Below are 20,088 nucleotides of genomic sequence, written 5' to 3'. Positions count from 1 at the left end.
AAAAAGAAAAGGCTGTGCTGGAAGAACACTGGCTCCTAAGCAAGGACAAGGTCATTGGAACAAGAGAGGAGCTGGAAAAGCTCTGGGCAGACGCAGGCACAGGGGCACAGACACTTTAGAAGACTGTGCCACATCACAGTGGTCACCTGCAAAGCAAGCAACCTTTGTAGTGCAGATACACCAACACAGTCCCACAGGGATTCACCAGATACTCTGCAGGGAGCAGGAAGCTTCATTTCTAAGAGTATGGAAAAGTCTCTCATAAATCATAATGCTGCTTGTACATTAGGATGTTACACAGAGACCCAACAGACTGACAGACATGCATTCTATAAAATACATTTACAGGCCAGAATTCTGTGGGGGAAGAATTGGAGTTCAGTAATACTGCTCATTTCAAGCCACAATTTTGTGATCACAGGCACAGAAGTTAATGCATGCAAGAACTACTGGCAATGTATTTCCAGTAACCCTTCTGGAAATGTAACAGAGAAAGTCAGTCTAACAGTGCAAAGGTCATTCCTTACAAGAAAAGTTTCTCATCCTACTGATCCAAGACAGTACACACAGAGAAACATACAGCCAAATGTGACTTAATAAAAACTTCAAGTCTTCAGCTTATTATTTTTTTTTAATTTTTCTCATTTCATTCCAGTGATTTCATTAGGTTAGACTTCTTCATCTTTATTATAAAATAATCAGAACTGAAATGTTTCAATAAACTCACTTTCTGTTTTAAGTAGTAAAAGATGATTTAACACAGATGAAGCAAAAACGAAAGTTAAAAGTACAATGGCATTAGAGGCTTTGAGAATATACTTTAAAAGATGTTAAATACATAAATTATATATTAGTACTCTAGAATGTCTTTGATTGTTTTTTACATTAAAAAAAAGAACTGTATCAACAATTTTTTTTTCATAGAATAATAGAATAGTTTGGGTCAGAAGGGACTTTTAAAGGTCATCCAGTCCAATCCCTTGTAATAAGCAGGGACATGTTAAACTAGGTAATTTTCACTACGTTCTCCAGCAGTATGGAACAAAGCAAAATACTTCAAAACTTACAGGTGAGAAGAAACAAAGGTGAAAAACAACATTTAAGTCACCACCATTAAAAGAGAGAGTGCTAAAATATTATTCTCAGTAAAAGTTTTAGATTTCCATCATATTCCCAAATTATTTCCCTCCCAACACACTCAGACCAAAAGAAACAATTTGTTTCTTCCCTCCTCAGAGGGCCATAAACTAAGTACCATCCCAAAACCAACACAAAACAGAACAAAATTAATGAACATGGCCCCAAGCTACTGGGGAGATAGAAACACATTGCATGGAGCAATTTAAATATTAAATATAATCAGTATCTATAATTAAATAAATGGTGAAAAAAATCCAGCTAGGTACTGTTTTCCTTCTCAATTATCTAAATGCTGAAGAGATAGTTCAGTGCTCTAATCACAGCCCATCACAAAGCCAAACTTAATAATGATCAACAGCATGTGTTTTTGAAAAGGAAACATGGCCTAGGAAGAGAAAAAAGTCACACCTGCAGTAGAAACTGGTGCACTCAGCATGAATAAAGATCTTTAACAGAGACTATAACATCACTCTGTGTTTCCTTCAACTCTGCATCAGAAAGCTAAAGGCATGTTACCTGCTTCAGCGTTCCCCAAAGTAAAGCCAACAAAATAAAAACATATTCAGTTCAGTAGTTCAAAATTTAATATTCTTTACTGAATATTAAAAAAAAATCCCCATTACTTTCCCTAAACAAATGTGGAAGATACCTTGGCTCTTTCATTACTCTACCCAGGAAAAATTAGGGCCCAAATCTTCTGTTATGATGTCCTACTGAACTCATGACAGATTGTAACATGGTAAGATTGAGACACAAACCCAAAGTATTGGGTTTTTCCCAATCAGAAATGTTTCAACAAGGATAATAAGAGATAACAGCTATTTAAAAATATATAACTATTTAAAAATCATTATTACAATACATATATCAAGAATGACTTTAAAAAGCTTTATGAATTAGAAGAAATTACAATAAAAATCTTGAAATATGTGATATTTAGAAACACAATAATGATAAAAGGTCAGGATACAAGCTCACTGCTAGTTTCTGTCTTCATTTATATCATCTGAATGTGCCATCTCACAACTCTGTCTGATGCCTATCAGTTTCTCCAGTAGACAAAAAAATAAAGAATTGTTCCCTAATCATTTTCTACATGTCACTTTTAATTTTATAAAATTCTCATAGTATCCAAAACTTAGCCACCTCTTTTCCAAGCTGAAGATTCCTACTTGTACTGTTCATTCCATAAAACTCTCTCACACCTGGGAGCAATTCATTCCACTAGCCAGATGTGACAACCAACACACAGTAACCACTATTGAGCAAAAATTTGCTACAGCAGTCTTTTATTTCAGAAGCAGAAAAAATAGAAAAATGAGAAAGCCTGTTAGGACTCCAAAAATGGAGATTCAACCTATGGAGAAAGACTTCAGAGGGATGAAAACAAACTTTACCAGTCTAAGGTTTAAAAAGTAAACTGCCATCCAGTGCAGTCTAAATGAAGAAAATTGTACAAACTGCTAGCTCAAGGGAAGGAAAAAAAAAATACCAGAAACCCACAACCAAAAAACCCTACAAAAATCAAACCCTACCAAGAATTCCAGTCAAAGACTAAGGGTTATTCTGCTGAAAATATTAGGTCCAGTAACAAATCCCAGTTTTAAGTATATAAAACATAGAAAGTTTAAGTTGAAGCTAGAAGGAAATGAAGTTACAAAAGGAACGGGATGATAAAGCTACAGCAGAAAAACTCCATGAAATGGAAGATACATTCACCATGCAGGAACTTAGGAAGTTTCAGAAGCTACACAGGACACAGTGGAAGACCTGTTTGAAGCTGAAATGTCTTGCTAATAAATTACAGAACAAATCAACATGAATGAGCAATAATGAATTGCTGGAATCAGCTGGTACTCACTCCAACTTCTGAAGGAGCTCAGGTATGAAACAGTTGAACTATCAACTGTAGCTTGTAACTAATTGCCTAAAACTGCTTCAGTTCTGAGCAAATGCTGGATTTTTTTTTAAAGTGATCTGAAAAGATGCGGAAAGCTACAAATGAAGATGTCTAACCTTTAGAACAAGCAGATTGATAGAAATTATAATAATAAACTCATAAACTTGACATATTGGTAGAGACTAAATATAAAGTCTTCATTCACTGGGGACCTCTACAAGATTCCTAAGATTATTATGCATCTAAACAAGAAAAATATAGTTTATGTAGTCTATCTGGAGTTCCAAAAGTCCTCCAGCAAATCTATTACCAAAGACTTAAAAGCTGACATAAACGAAGAGGAAAATTCATTAATGCATAGATAACTGGCTAAAACCCAGGAAATTAAGAAAAAACATTAAAACTGGTCTGCTATAAAGTGGCCAGAGAGGTCATCAGTGGAGCTCACAGAAATTTGTGAGGGTCTGAACTCTTTAATGCATTCACAAATGGCCTAGAGAAAGGACAAATAAGGAGGACACATTTGCTGATAATACTATGCTATTTATGGTAGCTCAAAGAAAAGCTAAATGAGCTTCATAGAGATAGAAAACTAGAATATCACAAAGGCTTAAGAAAGTATATTAAGAACTGGAAATGGGACAAATCAGAGACTATAAAGCAAGAACTGGTTACTGTCCTTAAGTGACAGAGAGACAGGAGTGTATATTTGAAGCATGAAACTCATCAGCTGGAAATAACTATCAAACACCTGACAGAGCTGTGTCTGCCTGCTGAGACCATCTCCTGGTGCACAGCACAACTGATGGGCAGGGATGGGACAACTGTGGTGCCAGGCCCTGCTCAGACCAAAACATCACTGCAGTGCCACAGTACCCGAGTTCCAGTTACAGGGCGTCAGCAGCTCACAGCAATTCAAAACAGGACTCTCCAAAGCAGCCAAACTTCCATCACCACAATTTTTACTGAAATTGTTACTACATCACAAGCTCGTGTACTGCTGAAGTAGATGCTGCATGCTCAAAATCAGGAATATGCACACCCTGTCCCATAGTGGAAGGCTTTTACATCTTTGATGCCTCAGCCCTTCAATTCACAGTGGAAGCATTAAAAGTATACTAATAATCAGGGCACTGACCATGCAGCAGCACATAGATTAACCCTGCATTTGCCTCCAAACCATAATGAAAATATGAATGACAAATGATTTTAATTCCACATATTCAGCTACAAGAGGGATAAGGTGTCAGTGTGTGTTAATCCACACTTATTTTACAGTTCATGGGATAACAGGTATGACTAAAAGGATATTCAGCTGGTTCTAAAATAAAATAGTGAGGGTAACTAGCTCAGTTTTCTCAAGATAAACAAGACAAATTCCACCCTAACTATACCATCATCACAGTTAAAGATCATTACTGCATGGACCAGCCAAGCACAAAGATGTGCTGTGGTAAGATCCTGCCCTGAGGAGTTTATAGCCTGAAAGGCCCAGGAAAGTGAAGGACAGAAGAAAAAGGGAATTTATTAAGCATAAGCAATATGGTGGAAGGATGGCAGAGACATCTGGGACAAAGGCTTCTTAAAGTAAGATGCAATTATCCTGTATATATTATTCATCTATTCCTCCCATCTCAAAAATAAAACAAATTTCCAAAAAACAAAAGGAAATGTCTCAGAAACATGAGAAGAGAAATTACTACAGTACTAGGTACAGAACAGTTGCTTAGAGAACCATGAAGACAGGAATCAAGACTGATCTTACCTTGCCAAGCTCTGTAGAAACTGCCATCACAGTAGCTCTAAAAAAGTTTTTAGAACGACAAGGCAGAACACTCAAGGTATCAGTGCAGGAAAAAGAGACAGTAACTTTTTGGTTTTTCACAAAAAAGTAGAGAAAAATACAGAGGAATCTCAAAATATTTTAAATATTTTGAGGCTGTTTTCATTGCTGTGATTACAAATGCAAACAGGAATCACATCCAAAGAACCAACATTCTTTGAAGATTTGATGTGGTATTTGAGAACCTGCAAATGCACACGGGGAAAAATTGTAAAAAAATAGTAATTAAAATAACAATGAAAATGATGCAACGAGTTAACTCAGTTTCATAACATGATTTGTACTCTATTTTCCTTTGCTTATTATTACTTTCAAACTACAGTCAAGTTATTGTCATACCACTGAATGATGGAAACCTTGCCAACTACTTCAAAACTGACACGTTTTCTGTTGCACTGAGCATTCCCAGAAGACATTTCCCCTCATTTTAATACAAAATCCTGACAGATCCATGGAGCTGAAAAAAAAGGTGTAAGGGATATGTAGCTGTAATAGACCTCCCCCAACTAGTCAGGTTTGGAATAAAAGACTATCAAAAAAGACTCAAAGATCCAGTGCTAGATTAATGCAAATATCTGCTTGTTTGCAAGTGTACTTTTTGATTAAACTGGCATACATCAAGTACAATTAGAAGGGTTATTTATAACTAAGAAATACATAATTCTGCATTTTAATGAGGGTGACAATTACAGCCAACAGTTGGTAATTAACATTAATCCTTTTGCACTGCAAATCAGAATTTCCCAATATGATTTTCATTGTCTGCAATGGACACACCAAAACTGTTATTGCAAAGGAGCTATTAGGTGGGCTGCTTTGACACAAATAGGTGTTCCTGTTACACACAGTAAAGAAAGAAACCAATGATGTGTTAAATTTGATAACCTCAGATGTAAATACAGAATGTCACTTCAAAATTTACTTGATGTCTACAACACAAAATACAATCAAGGCTTATCATTTTCATGGCCGAACCCAATTCCAGATTTCCCAAGAGCCAGGCTTCACAGGTGAAATCTGATTTCAACACAAGCTTGAAATCTCCCATTGTTAAATTTGGTTTAGATCCCAGCTCTGGGTTCACATCTGCATTTCCCCCCTGAGACTTCAAAGCTTTTAGTGGTTGTAACCGAACAGAGCAGATAAGGAGGAGCGTTTGCCCAGTCGGTATCAGCTTCCACAGCAGAACTCTGGAGCAACTACTAAAGACAGGAATAATCACTACCCAAGGATTTGCAACTGTAGCAAAACCTTATTGCAAATTCTTTCCTTAAGCAGGTTATCAAAAAAATTTTGGTTTACAAACCCACTGAATTTTAAATATCAATCTTCCTAAATTGCGTTAACATATTTCCATTCCTTGATTAAAAATTTCTCTGAAAATAAGTTCCATGTCTATAGCAAATGTTGAACTTATTAAACACTTCTCTTTCTGGTATCTGTAATCTTCAAAGAGATGATTTAGATTTGCTATGTGTGTCTTTCCAAAAGAAAAGGTATTTCTGTTTTAGCCTCTCAGCTGTTGTCTTTTCAAAGAGAAGCAATAGAAAACTCTTTTCATAGTGGTCTTTAATAGGAAAAGAGACCTAGCCCAAATCCTATCTGAGGCAAAGATCACAATGCAGCCAGTAAATGAAGCCTCTAGAAGACTGCTGAGGTGTTCAACACCTGGGTCAGGCAACTGGAGGGGGATCAGTGTCAGGTACAGGTAAATGAGAAGGTAGAAAAGGAGAACTGTGAGCAGTAAGCCAAGAAACCTACAATGCACTTCTTAAAAAGAGCTGTAAAATTCACATTTATTTTGTAAGTATGAGATAGAAGGGTTATTTCTACATATAGAGCTGCCCAACTAAAATCAAGATAAGTGATATTAATGTCCTATGGTCAGTATTATTGAACCTCGAAAGCAATAAAGTATGAGTCGATAAATATTACATTTGCAACATAGTTAACATTCTTCTACTGTCTCTGGCACTTATTACACATTGTAACCGCAAGTCTACAATACATTATTCATATTTGGGGTGTCACTGAGTGATGGATTGCTGTAAGAGAGGCTGTCCTTTAAATAAATCAACAAATAAAAATGCAAATGTTAACATTTTCAGCCACAACTTTTTCCATCTTGAATGGGGAATGAAAATTTCACATTATATCGACAGCCAGCAGAGAGAACAATTAACAACCTACACTGTGAATAAGAGAGATTAATTTGCCAATGTCTGGTTTTATCACTTGCATATGGAACTACATTGGACTTTTTGCACTGCTGGCTTTCTCAGGGAGTAGGCAAAACTTGTGTCCCCTACCACTTTCAGAAACTAACTCACCACCCTACTCCAAACATATTTTTAATCTCTTTAAATGTTCCTAAGTAAAATCTGGAATGAAAGTTTTCTGCTCTTTTTGGATCTTGAGTGGTGTCTGATCCTAAGGGTAAAAAAACAACTCTATTTCTTTGGCAGTGCTTGCTCAGATTCTACATTCTAAGGAACTTCAGAAATCATCTTAAGTTGATATCCATATTTAAGCATCCAAAATGCAAAGAGACGTGAAAATCAACTACCACATAAGACAAAAGCTTGAATCTCATCACTGTCATATTTCCTAACACTCAGCACAACAGATCTACTTTAGACAATTCCAGTGTGCATTATTAAGTATACAATTCTGCACATTATATTTTACATCAGATATTAATTTGCTTAAAAGTCCCTGACTACACATTCACCTGAAATGTGCTGGGCAATTGGGTAAATAGTTTTGTTTTTAAAATGTCCCTAAACACAAATTTACACAATACAATCTGTTTATAAGAAATCCAACAGGCCACTGTAGTCTAACAGATAATAATACAGCTCAAATGCAGCATTCATATTGCAGGAACTTCTAAATCACTTCTTTTATTGGCTACAAGAAACTTCCCTCTAAGACAATGCGTTCAGCAAGTATGAAAGCTTTGATCTGAAACTGCAACCAAAAACCACAGACTTAATGCTGAAATCCCTGACTATCACACAGTCCCTTAATTTACCTAACAGTTCTTGAATTCGCTTTGTCCAAAGTGAAAAACACTACAGGAGAATTATCTGTTTCCATGGTGAGCAGAACAAACTTTGCCTGTGTCTTTTTAAGTGCTTAATTTCTGCAGTGTTATAGGACTTACTGTGCCAAACTCAGCGCTACGTGGGGAGAGCCTGACAATTGCAACAGAGCTGTAATCAAATTAAATGGTGTTTCAGAATGTACAATTTATAACTTCCTTTTTTTTTAATCCCCCAGAAATAGCTGAATACTTTAATTTAGTGCGGTTTCACTTCTGTACACAATACAACATTTGTTTTGCTGATATCAGTACCTGAATATAGGTAAGGTAAGATCTAGTTTATATGTAAAAATTTCATTACCAAATGAAAGCATCAATATGCCAGTACTTCCCTGTGCAACTCCTCTCCAGTACAGCAGAAACACAGACACTTTCTTCTAGACAAACACCAGTTATGAAAAAATGTAACTGGTCACCAAAAAGGTAACATTTAAAACAATCAAAGTAACCATGCTTTAAGAACTAATCTACTCTTCCAAATTTGCCGAGCCCCAATCTTGTCTGTGAATATTTTTCCCAAATATATTGGCTTTGGTCTAGATAAATAAGCACATGGAGTAGAAGAGCTTTCCCAGACCTGCTGTGAATATAATTTGAAGGGCCTCATGCAGGTGAGACACTTGGCTTAAGAACACTGGATAACCAAACTTGCAGTGCTTGGCCACGTTATGGAAGGCAGAGATAGGCATGCACAGAAGCCTGACAGGTAAACAAATTCACTACTAGCCCAGCTCCAGATGCTAGATAAGGAAATGCTGTGATTTTCTTTTTCTTTCAGAGGTATCACTGAAATAACCTTGTGCACATTCACTTTGAAAGACTGGTCCTTCTACAGGTCTAGCACTAAGGCCCCCGAGGTTTACATCTACCTTCTAGGGACACTTATTTCTTGTTCATGACATGATTCATTCTGAGACAGAGAAGGAAGCAGGACTGCAGCAATTCTTTCCCAAGCAGGAGGTAGCTGTAACACACTGAAGCCTCCAGTTGAGCCCTGCCAAGGCAGGCTATCATGCCAACACATCTTCTACCTGCCATGCCTGCTTCCCCAGCCAGCCCTCCCCAGAAGCCGTGCTAGCACCCTGGTGCCTCTCGCTGCCAGGGAGCTTCTGTCGCTTTCCAACACCTTCTCTCTGGCAGGCTCTGCATTGCTGCTGCTGCCGGGTGCCAGGGCTTGTGCTAGTTAAAGCTGGCACAAACACGAGTTGAATCTAGTCCTATAAATTTAAATAGTCAAAAGTAATTAGGTTTACATGTACTGCTGAATAAATAAATTTGCTCTTAGGCTAGGGCTTTGTGTTGCAAGTTTCAGATCTGTGCCAACTGTTGTGGTTAAGCTGTTAACCCCCCCAAATCACAGATCATAATGAACATGCTGACAAACCCTAACTTTAGTGGCACAAAAGCAGCAATAATTCTCAATATTGATTAATTTAGTTAGTTAAACCTGCAGTCTAAGCTTATAACCATTCAGTGATAAATTGAGACTGACCTGCTGCCCAAGCAGGTTTTTTGATGAAGGATAGAATCAGCTTTAGGTTTCCCCAGAAATATTTGTCCATTTGCCATTTTTAATTAGAGAAGGCCAGGAGTAAGGGAAAGCACAACGTGGCTGTTTAACCTAGTTAATAATATCTACAGCACCAATGGTGAGAAAGAAAGAGAGAAAGCATGGGAGAAAAAGCCCAGAAATACAGGATTTTTCATCAACTGGTAAAATAATACTTTAAAGATGACAGCTAATCAGACTCCTTTTACTGATCACTTTACTTGGTATGATTTCTAACAGCATATTTCAACAAATATTTTACTCCCCTCTGTGGAAAAGAATAGACCATCAATCCTCTTGAATAAAATTTCTATTTCTGAGCAGTCTTCATATGATGTGCATAATTATATCTACTTCTCAGTGCTTGAATGGAATCTCAACCTAGCACTATTAGACAGTATCAAGCAGTATCTTTACACACACTTTATCTGCTATGCCTGCCTTGCAAAGGTAACCATTGCTTCTAAGAGAAACGGTTAGGCAATCTTGTGGTTTCTGTTAGTTTAAAGATACAGCTACTTGTGGGAAACAGCCCAATTTAACTCAGTTCTTAAATCCTCCAAGAATTATCATCCCTTCCATCAGAAGAAAAAAAAAAAGTGTTTCCATAACAAGTAAGCACTAATTTGTCAATATTGATAGTGGGTTTTCACCTATTATATATCACAAGTTCTCTCAGAAGATAGAAATAAAGTGCCAGCTGCTGCCAAGAATACAGGGTTGATATCAAGCATACATTTTCCAAGTCCGCTGGGCCAAGAGAAGATTAAATCTGATTCTAACCCTCTCATCCTCCAAGAAGCATTTAACTCTTCTCATGAACAGTTGCACATTCCTGTTATGCCACTGTACTGTTATCTAACTAGTGGTATAAAATACTGCAAAGTTCATATTTCAATCTGCTTTTTTGTTGCTTAACTGAAGATTTTATTATGAGAAAATGTGGGATGTGATAAAGAAAAGCAGGGATTGTATGCCGTTCTTCTAGGCAGTTACCACTAGAAATGTAATCCTGCCTAAAGAAGGCAAGTTGTTTTCAGACCTTTAAGCATAACAACAATGCTGCCTTCAGTTTTTCCATTGGAACAGAAGTGATAATGCTGCTTTTCCAGTGCATTTAGTGCAGACATATAGTATAATCAGGAATTGCTGACTTAATGTGATTTTGTTGCTTGTCATTAAACATAAAATAACTCTCATACAAAACATTTTAAAAGAAATGCCATTTGATAAAAATGGGAGTGGGGGAGGAGGCGGGCAAATGGCGAGGGATTAAAATCTTCAAGCGAATGTAAAACCTAACAGGGTTAACACTGTCCATTAAAATTATTTACAAAGGTATTTAACGTGTCAGGACTTGGAACATAAAATACTCTCTGTTCAAAATCTAAGTAAAATTAAAATGTTAGAACCTGGCATATTCTTGCTTTTTTTTATTCTAACACGCAACTTAAGGCTTACTATAAATGTCAAAAGGATATGGCAGGTTTTAGTTTATATTATTCAGCGTGTGCTAATATGAAACATCACAGAAATTCAGTCACTTCCCTGCATCTGGGAGAATTTGATGGTTATGTTTGCAGAATCTTAAACCAGAGATTACCCAGCAGCTTACCGTGAAGGGTCATGCTGAATCGGTGATACGGCTGTGGTTGCAGGCACTTTGCTGCTGCCCATCAACCCAGGAGACATGGCTGCATCCTTCCTAAGTCCTGAAGTTGTCCCTGTGGAATGAAGTGAAGACAAATCAGGCATCAGAAGCTAGGGATTTTGGAATAGATGTTTCTCAATTCTGCCTTATTACAGAACATTGGGATGAAAAACTGAAACAGTTTTTGAGTGAGAAATATACACAGAGATCATCAGTTGATAGTACTGTGCACAGCATCCTTTTCAGGACCATACAGAATCAAATCTGTAGAATAAGACACACTCTCCAGCATCCATCTTACTGCCCAGAGCTTGACAGACTTGCATGGTTATTATTCCTTAAGTGGCCCACAGGATTCAGCTTGTTTCACAGATGCAGTTCTCATTACATGCTTTAAAATGTTAGTTCTGAGTGTAAATATCACTTCAATAGTAGTTTCATTTAAATAAAATAGAACTGAGAATCCATTCCTTCTTCCCATCTCCAAATAACTCTTGAATTACAAAATAATCTAGGTTTAAAGGTGAAGTTTGGAGGTCATGTAGTTGAATCTTCCATTTAAACAGCATCAACAGGTTTCAGACACTTATCACATTAGGTGCTGAATGTCTCACTGATAGAACCTCTGTGGGAAACTCCTCTGGTTCCACTGCTTGACCAGCCTCATAGTCAAAAAAGGTTTCCTGTATAGCTAATCAGAATTTTCTGAGTTGTGACTTTTCCCTGTTGTCTCCTGTGTGGCTGATGATGACTTCCAAGAAGGCTCATTCCCTCCTCTCTACACCCTCTCCTAAGGTAGCTGCAGCAAGAAGCAAGATCCATGCTGAGTCACCTCTACCTGTAGCTGAACGCACCCAGCATTCCCAGCCTCTTGCTTCAGCCCCATGGCTGTCCTGGCTGCCTCTGCCAGACTCCCTACAGCTTGTCAGTGTTGTCTGTGCACTGTGCACTGTCTGTGCACTGGGACTGTGGAGTCCCAGAGTGGACACAGCATTTTTGGGCACAGTGTCACTGAGCTAGCTGGGGGGAAGTGTAATCTCAGCACTCTCATGGCCGCAGCTGTATGATTATGGCCCAGTAAGAGGTCCAGTTACTCCATCACACAAGCACATCACTGACTCACTGCTCTTCAGCAGGACACCCCATTCTTTTCTGGCACAACTGCTTTCAGGATTTTTTCAGTGTCAGGTCAATCCAGCTGAAGGACACTGGCATTGCCCTCTGCTGAACCTAAAAAAGGTTCTGTCAAATCTTTTTCCCAACCTGTTAAGGTCCCTTGAATACTGCGCCCTGTTCTCCAGCACACTGACTGGTTCCCTAGGCCTGCTAACTTGCTGAAGGTGCATCCTGTCCTGCTGCTCAGGCTGTTGATGTTAAGCAGCTAACCACTATGAACTGGCTGCCAGCTGGACTGAAGACAACCCTTGAAGGCTGGTGGTTCAGCCAACTTTTCATTTGCTCACCTGAGAACTGAGTTTCATTGATCAGATTTAGTAAGACAAATAGCATACAGGTAAAAAAGAGGTAAAGGGAAATAGGAAAATTAGTAGCTATCTGATCTACCACATAAAAACCTGTGGATTTGGGCTTTTTTAATCTCTCCTAATTAACGGTGCGCAACCAACATTACTTAACTCGAGTCAGTATAGGGAAAACCAAACATATCAGCAAAAACTGAAGTCAAACCAGTGTTTAGATCCTTATGTAACCCTGTGATGGCCAAATATTTCTCAGCTCTGTGAACAGAAATATTAGCTATCAACCATTCTGAAACACAAAGCAACACAAGGTTGTAATTCCAGCTTCAGTGTAAAATGTACAGATGTTCAAGGAGTTATTTAAAACATGCATTGAATCTAATATTTATACAAATATATACAATTCAATAAATCCATGTTTCAAGATGCATTTTAGAGAGACTAACAAAAAAATATGTTATCACCCTGCTATAATGAACTGTGTTTCAGCACCTTTCAGTAAAAAAAATCTTGCCTAAGGAAGAGTTAATTATCAGTGAAGAAGTCTGGAAATATCATGGGGATATATGCTGATTGTGTGTCCCTGGTAACTTGATAGTGTGCCAATTCATGATGAGAAGAGTGGGTATGCATATAAAGACTGGAAGGCTCTTGTTTAGAGTTTTGACTTTACGACTGAATAGGAGATATTTAGAAATCATTTCACATGACAGTGGAATGAGGCAGCTGGATTTTAAGAAACTAATACCAAAGTAATAAAAACCTTGTTAACATCGGAGAAAATATTCAGTTGTTAATACAAGACAAGGCTGGCACACCGTCAGCAAACTACATTCACAGAAAATGAGATGTATCTCCGCAAAAAAAGACAATATATGGACTCAGAAGTGGCCAACACAGCCTCAAGGGGACTGTTCAAATACCCAAGTTTGAAAATATTACCAGAGCTAGAAACAGAAAACAAGAAAAGGAACTCAGCAGGAATTTACTGAGGCTGTTAGGCTGCACAGAAATAAAGCAGAGGCATAAAGAAATCCCAAATAAATGTATATTAAAAAAAAAGTTAAAAAATACATCTTGGAAAAAACATGCACGTCTTTTGAGGAAAAAGAAACACTCACGAACAAGCAAATATATAAGGATGATTAAATCAATAACATTCCCAAAAATGTCCAAGCTACTACTAATTTTAAAATATATTATGAGGAAAAAATAAAGGAAGGGAAAATTGGCGAGTAGAGGATAATGAAGACCCTGTTGATGTATAATACCTGTCTATATAAAGCTGATGAAAAGAAACTACCAGGGGAAAAAAAAAGATACAAAGTCTTTAGTCTGAAGGATATATATTTCAGGGCTAAAGGGAATTAGTTAATGAATTTATGAAGTGACTGGTAATTATTTATGAAAAGTCATAGAGAACTGGGGTGATACAAATGACAGCAAATTAATTAGATTGCAGGTGTTAGAAGACAGTATGAGACTGGAGACATTGCAGATGATCTAGAGAAGCAAGAAACGTGGAAGAAGAATAGACACATTTACCCCTGGAAAAAAGAAAAAGCTCTTCCATAGTGTGGTAATTTAAATCCTGACACCAATGGAAAGAACCTGGAGCAGCAAAGAATCACAAAAAAACCCCCTAGATATAAGCTTGCAAGTCAAGCTACCCCCAAAGCAATTATAAATGTCTCCTAAATGGCAATGTCAAGAATAGTATTTTCAATTGGGCTAACCTGGTACAAGAATGATTTAAAGTAGATTAAAAAATCATTTGAGAAAACTCAAATAGCTATATATTTCTGTTTGAAAAACAGGCAACTAAAACATTAAGAAAATGGGGAAATACAGCAGTCTATATTTTAGAAGTGTAAACATTAAGGATGAAGAAAAATGGATAAGGCTGGTTCAAGCAGCAATGGAATGAAAGTAAGCAATGGGAAATCTAGGTTGATAATCATAAAAGAAATCTTTATGGCTTGAATAATAGTAATATTCATAAGACTTAACATTTATATAGTACTTCACATCTTCAAAGCACTTCACTAATATTAACTAATTGCTCCATTCAATTGTAGAGGAGAGTCTTCCCTCAAGGGAAGAAGTTCCAGATCCTGAATCCCTAAGAAGCTACATCAGAAAAACTACTGAAAAACAAACACTATCTAGAGAAATCAGCCCCTGGAAAAGTACAAGGCTAAAATGAACTAAAATAATTTTTCTTCTCTGGCTTTTTCTTTTGCATATGAAAAAGGAAAGTGTGCACACTATACAACGTCATGCAGACATTATGTCCAACAAGAAGAAACAAAGGGGAAAATAGTTCTTTCTTTTGTTTCAATGCAGAGGTACTTCAGGAAGTGTTTGTAAAGATGAATACTTTAAACAGAAATGTAAAGAATTGCCCTATATTGCACAGTGCAATGAATGCATGTTTCCCAGCCCCACAGCAAAATTTTCAAGAGCAGAAAGGAAGAAAACCACACATTTCTGTACTCCAGCACTTTTTAACTAGACAAGTTGTCAGATTTTAGTACACGTTGACATAGCTGGTGGTGACACCAATAAAAACAATTTACTGCTGAAAGGATCTAAGACTTCAGGATTGCTTCAACTGCCTAAAGTTTTGCTGGTAATACTAAAAAAGTTTGACTACAAGACACAAACACCTGCTAAAGCACAGGAATAAAAACTAAGGAGCAAGCAGAATCAAAAGACAAAATCAACAGTGAGGGAATAAAAATCAATTTCCTAAGTTGATCCAGTAAGCTTCTACCCTGAAAAGAGAGCAGAAGTGACCCTTTCCACTCCAAGAGGTGAAGGGACCACATTAACAATGCTCTTCTACCTGTTACTAACCATGATCTGGGAGAAGGAAATGTGTATTTGTTAAGAAATCACCCTTTTCAAACCCACTGCTGTCACAGCAAGTGACCAGTCCTGTAGGCAGGAAAGCCTACAACCATTCCAGGATGAGAACAGCTTCTTGATTAATAATTTTAAATATGATGTAAGTGCCTGTGCTGCTCTGGAGGGACACTACTACTGATACAGCCACCATCCCCAGTGGCACAGCAAGCCCAAGGGCTCAGACCCGCATTCACATTGCACTAAGGAGTGCTTGGATAGAGTCACCATCCTGGAGAACATACAAATAGACCAGACTGATACCAGCAGGAGAAAAATAAACCTCTGTAGCAATAGGTCAGCATCTGATGGTTGAGAAGTTTTCACCTGAATATGTTTCTGTACACAGCACTCTTGTGCTCCGATCAACAGGCCACCTTCAGGTATGTGGCTAAATGAGTTTCATGCCTCAAGATCACTTTGTGGATTTCATTCCCCTTTCTCATACTGCACTAAATCAGAAGTCCCAGGTCAGCAGCATCTAGGAATATCCAGTAAAAGCAAGGACAGAGCCAACTAAGTCCAGGCTATGCAGGCTAGAACTAAAAATCTTGACATTGTGTCTTGGTGATCTCCTAAGATGGAAAAAACACTTTACAAGTATGTGTGTGTGCTTGCTAAAGGAGTCCAAATATATAACAGAAGGAAGCCAATTAAAAAGGTACTAAATACAGAAGACTTCAACTTCAGTGATTAGTGCTAGGTAATTTGCCTTGTGATAAACAACCATTCAAATCAGTAATAGACCTGAGGTTGTTCCACAGCTTGAAAGCATTCCTCTGAACTTTATCAGCTATCACAGCAAGTGCCAGTGTTTGTAGGTCAAATTTGGCATTGCAGCTCTACACCATTAAAGCCAGCAATCCCAGTAAGTGCTTGCAAAAGATGCCCACCATCTTCAGAGATCATGCTGAATGCTACAATCCCTAAATCAGCATAGGTGCAGCTCAGTTGCAATGTGCAACAGCCAGATGCAGCTTGTAACTTCTTCTCAGTCCTACAAAATGAAACGAATGAATGAAGAAGAGGCCAGGTTGGATATTTAACCCTGAATCTATGGAAAATAAATTACTTTCAGGGACTAGCCCAGTCTAAGGAACAAAACCCACCATCCCGCTGTGAAAAATCCTTGTTTCATCACTGCAGCAAAGAGAAGGAGGAGGGGCAGAAGGAAGAGGAAAAGAGAAGAAAAAAAAATGATAGCTGAAAAAAACCATAAAAGAAAACCATCAGTGAAAATTGCCCCTGAAACTTTGCAGAATTGTAACGGCTTTCTCTTGCTTAAATTGATTGGTGTAGCAATGTTATAAAATGACTATTAGGATTCATTGTGCACAACAGAAAGTGTGAAATGTCAGCAGATTATACAGCAAAAGTAATGGGTCCTGAACCCCTGTTAGTCAAAAATGATTTTGTTTCAAATTAGAAATTGATTTTTTTGGACACAAGCCCTTTACAGGCTTCCAACTTTTGTAGCTGTGCCTTGGAAGAGATTAACCTCAGCCACTGTTTGGGTCCAGGCTGATGATACCCTTTTGAAAGTTTCTTCACAGGGACTGCTTTTTAATGTTGGTACGGTCTTAACCAATAACACAAGTTATTTGTTCCTTTGAGAACTGCACCACATTTCTTCTCATTTTGCCATTTTCTTTATTTTTATGCTGACATATACAGCAAACTGGCTGACAAGTTAAAATAAAAAATTTAAAAAAAAAAGCTAGTTCATAATTGAACCAAGGATTATGTTCAAAGCTAAGCAGTGAAACATCCAAGCTGCTTTTGTTCCCAACCTTTTTTCTTCATAAGAGAGAAAAGATTGCATCTCTGCTCCCTAAGTGGAGGCACTAAGCTAAGGGCAGGATAGGTTTTAGCAGTAGAGACATCCCTGTGTGGCAAACTAGCAGGTTGTGATGGTGCAGTCATCACTCAAGGAGGAAAAGAATGCAAAGACTACATTTGAAGAGCAAACCCCACTGCACTTCTCACTGCCTTTTGGGAAAATTAAAAAACAAATAATTGAAGGAGTTTTCTGAGATTAAGGGACTACTTTTTTCTCTTTCATCAGAAATACCAGACAGGATCGCCACTTGTTATTTAATTATGTTTTTAATGGAGCTAACACTTTCTCTTAGGTTACTTAAACACCTCTAAAATTACTTTCTTTAATTGTGCATTTTACTAATACCCTTTAGAACACACCAGCACAATCATGGCCCTGCAATACAGTATGCTCCCCCTTACCTTTCCTGGACTTGGTGCCTTCCCTCTTGGTCTGCATTTGAGGGCTTTGCCCATCATCCATGTTTATACCAAAGCCAACCATTTTCTTCCCTGAACTGCTCCCATGACTGCTCCCTGGTTTTCTGGAGTTTTTGCTCACTGGAGATGTCCTCAGTAAATAATCTTCATGTTTCAACACAGGGACACTAGGAGGAAAAAAAGATCATGCTGTTACATGATGTATTTGGCCCATTAACACTGCACCCAGCTCTCTACCAGCTTTTACTCTCCAGAAGCATAAACATCATGCTGCTGTTAAGCTCTTGTTGAATACATTTATAATTTCTGAAAGCAGAATGCCAAAGGCTTGAAGAGTTACCAACACACTTTATCAGGAGTCTTTGGTTATCAGCAGCCAGCAGCACCCTGACAACTGTATTTGGAGTCTCGCAGCATTGGGTACATTCCCTAAAGCATTAAGTCCTGGATTTCTCAAGCAGTTAGAACAGCGCCAGTGGGATGAAGACATGGAAGAGAAGATGAAGACAGACTTTGTCCAGCACAATGGGCCAAAATTGGAAGAAAGAATAATTTTTAAAATGTTCACTTTGCTAGAATAAAGGGGAAACAAAGAAGATTATGTGAAGAGAAATCTGAAATTTTAGTTTGCAAAAGGGAAGCAGATCACAAAATCACATAATAATTTTTATTGGAAAGGACCTTTGAGATCATCTGAGTACAACTGCCAAGGATATTGCTAAACCACATCCCCAAGTGCCACATCTACATGTTTTTTAAAAAACAAAGATGGTGAGAAGCTGATTCAAGAAGAAAATGGATGAGAAGAAAGGAGACAAAGAGGTGAGATTGATGAACAGAGGTACTTTGAAACAGGATATAGAATGTATGAGCAAACTGCTGGGAGAGAATGTGGTGGAGAAGTGCAGTACTTTGAATAAAGTAAGGAAAGAGAAAGTTGACCAGAACCATTACGGTTCAAGATGAACTTCAACACACGATCATAAACACTGCATGGATAGAGGCAGGAGGCAAATCTAGTGATGGTGAGCAATCATGACCTCAAGCTCTGCAGACACAGGCATCTCAAAATGTTCTGGGCAGACAGGAGGATGACCCACATTTCTCTCAGTAAAGAAAAGCTACTGCTTTCAAATTCTGCTCTCTGGGAAATAACTACTGCTTTAAATGACAATTCCCAACATATGTAAGTCATTACTCCCTGTCATAAAAGGCTCCCTTATAAAAGAAATTAAAAATATAAAAAAGTATCTTTGTATTATCCACATGAAATAATACTGTTTATTCTAAGATTATATTGATCTACTTGCAACCATGGAAGCAAAAAACAACTTTCTTAAGTTATTAGAAGATTAAACAAATCTTAACAGCTGGATTCTGTGAACCTAGAGGTCTTTTCCAACCTAAACCATTCTATATTTCTATGATAAATCTTTTTCCTGTTTAAGCAGCAATTCTATATTGGCAACCCAAAGACTGTCACTGAGCTTTTATTAGTTAGGATACAGCTTCGTGGAGGCTGAATCACAAGAATCTTTTACCTAAAAGCTTGCACTGACTGAAGTTACTGTAGATCTGAGGGGAAAGGAGGAAATGATGCTAAATTAGAAGTTTCCCATCAATGTGCTGTATAAGACATTGTTTAATAGGGCCCACTGAGCCTGTTGGACAATTAGTATTACTCCTGTATTATTAATGCAGAACAGTATATAATGGCTTATGACCTATAATAACTGACTGAAGTGTTGGATATAACTTCTCCAAATAACCTCCGTTTACTTTAGGGCTTCTAACTGTGTGACCACTAATAATACTGCAAAGTGTTTTTTAAAATTTATGGTGGACTAAATTAGTATCTTATTTGAATCATATGAAATTATTAACCTACTAATTCCTGCAACTACAAGAGCACCAAGAGGTGGTTCTGGATCCTAGCAACTGCTTAAAGAGGCTTAAAGGTGCAATAATTGAACAGATTTCCCTGATAAAACAGGACTTGATATTCCATTTGCCTCTACTTGGGACGATTAACAGCATTTTAAAAAAACAGTGAGGCTGTCATTATTTGGATGCTTTTTGAGTTGTTTAAAGCACATTTGATTACAACCTACAGTCCTCATGTGAAGACAGTGACCTTTGGCTTGCAGATAAAGAGGTGACTACTCAATTTGTTCTGATCTGAATGCAGTATCTTCTATGGTGCACTTACCTCTATAATACTGAGTTCTGTTCTAAATACGGAATGGCAGATGCAG

At 37.7% G+C, this 20,088-nt stretch overlaps 1 protein-coding gene across 1 annotated transcript in view; it reads right to left on the bottom strand.

The window, feature by feature from the left end:
• Positions 1 to 20,088, bottom strand: part of KIAA1328 (KIAA1328 ortholog) — a 116,097-nt gene that overhangs the window by 23,096 nt on the left and 72,913 nt on the right. Inside the window, exons 5-6 of the mRNA XM_058044582.1 lie at positions 17,816 to 18,000; positions 11,154 to 11,262 (exon numbers count right to left, since the gene is read on the bottom strand). Coding sequence (XP_057900565.1) covers positions 11,154 to 11,262; positions 17,816 to 18,000 — 294 coding nt within the window. The remainder of the gene's footprint in view (positions 1 to 11,153; positions 11,263 to 17,815; positions 18,001 to 20,088) is intronic.

The sequence above is a fragment of the Melospiza georgiana genome, chromosome Z (assembly GCF_028018845.1).
Source record: "Melospiza georgiana isolate bMelGeo1 chromosome Z, bMelGeo1.pri, whole genome shotgun sequence".
NCBI lineage: Eukaryota > Metazoa > Chordata > Aves > Passeriformes > Passerellidae > Melospiza > Melospiza georgiana.
Note: the sequence above shows the minus strand (reverse complement) of the source record. Positions and strands in the feature narration are given on the sequence as shown.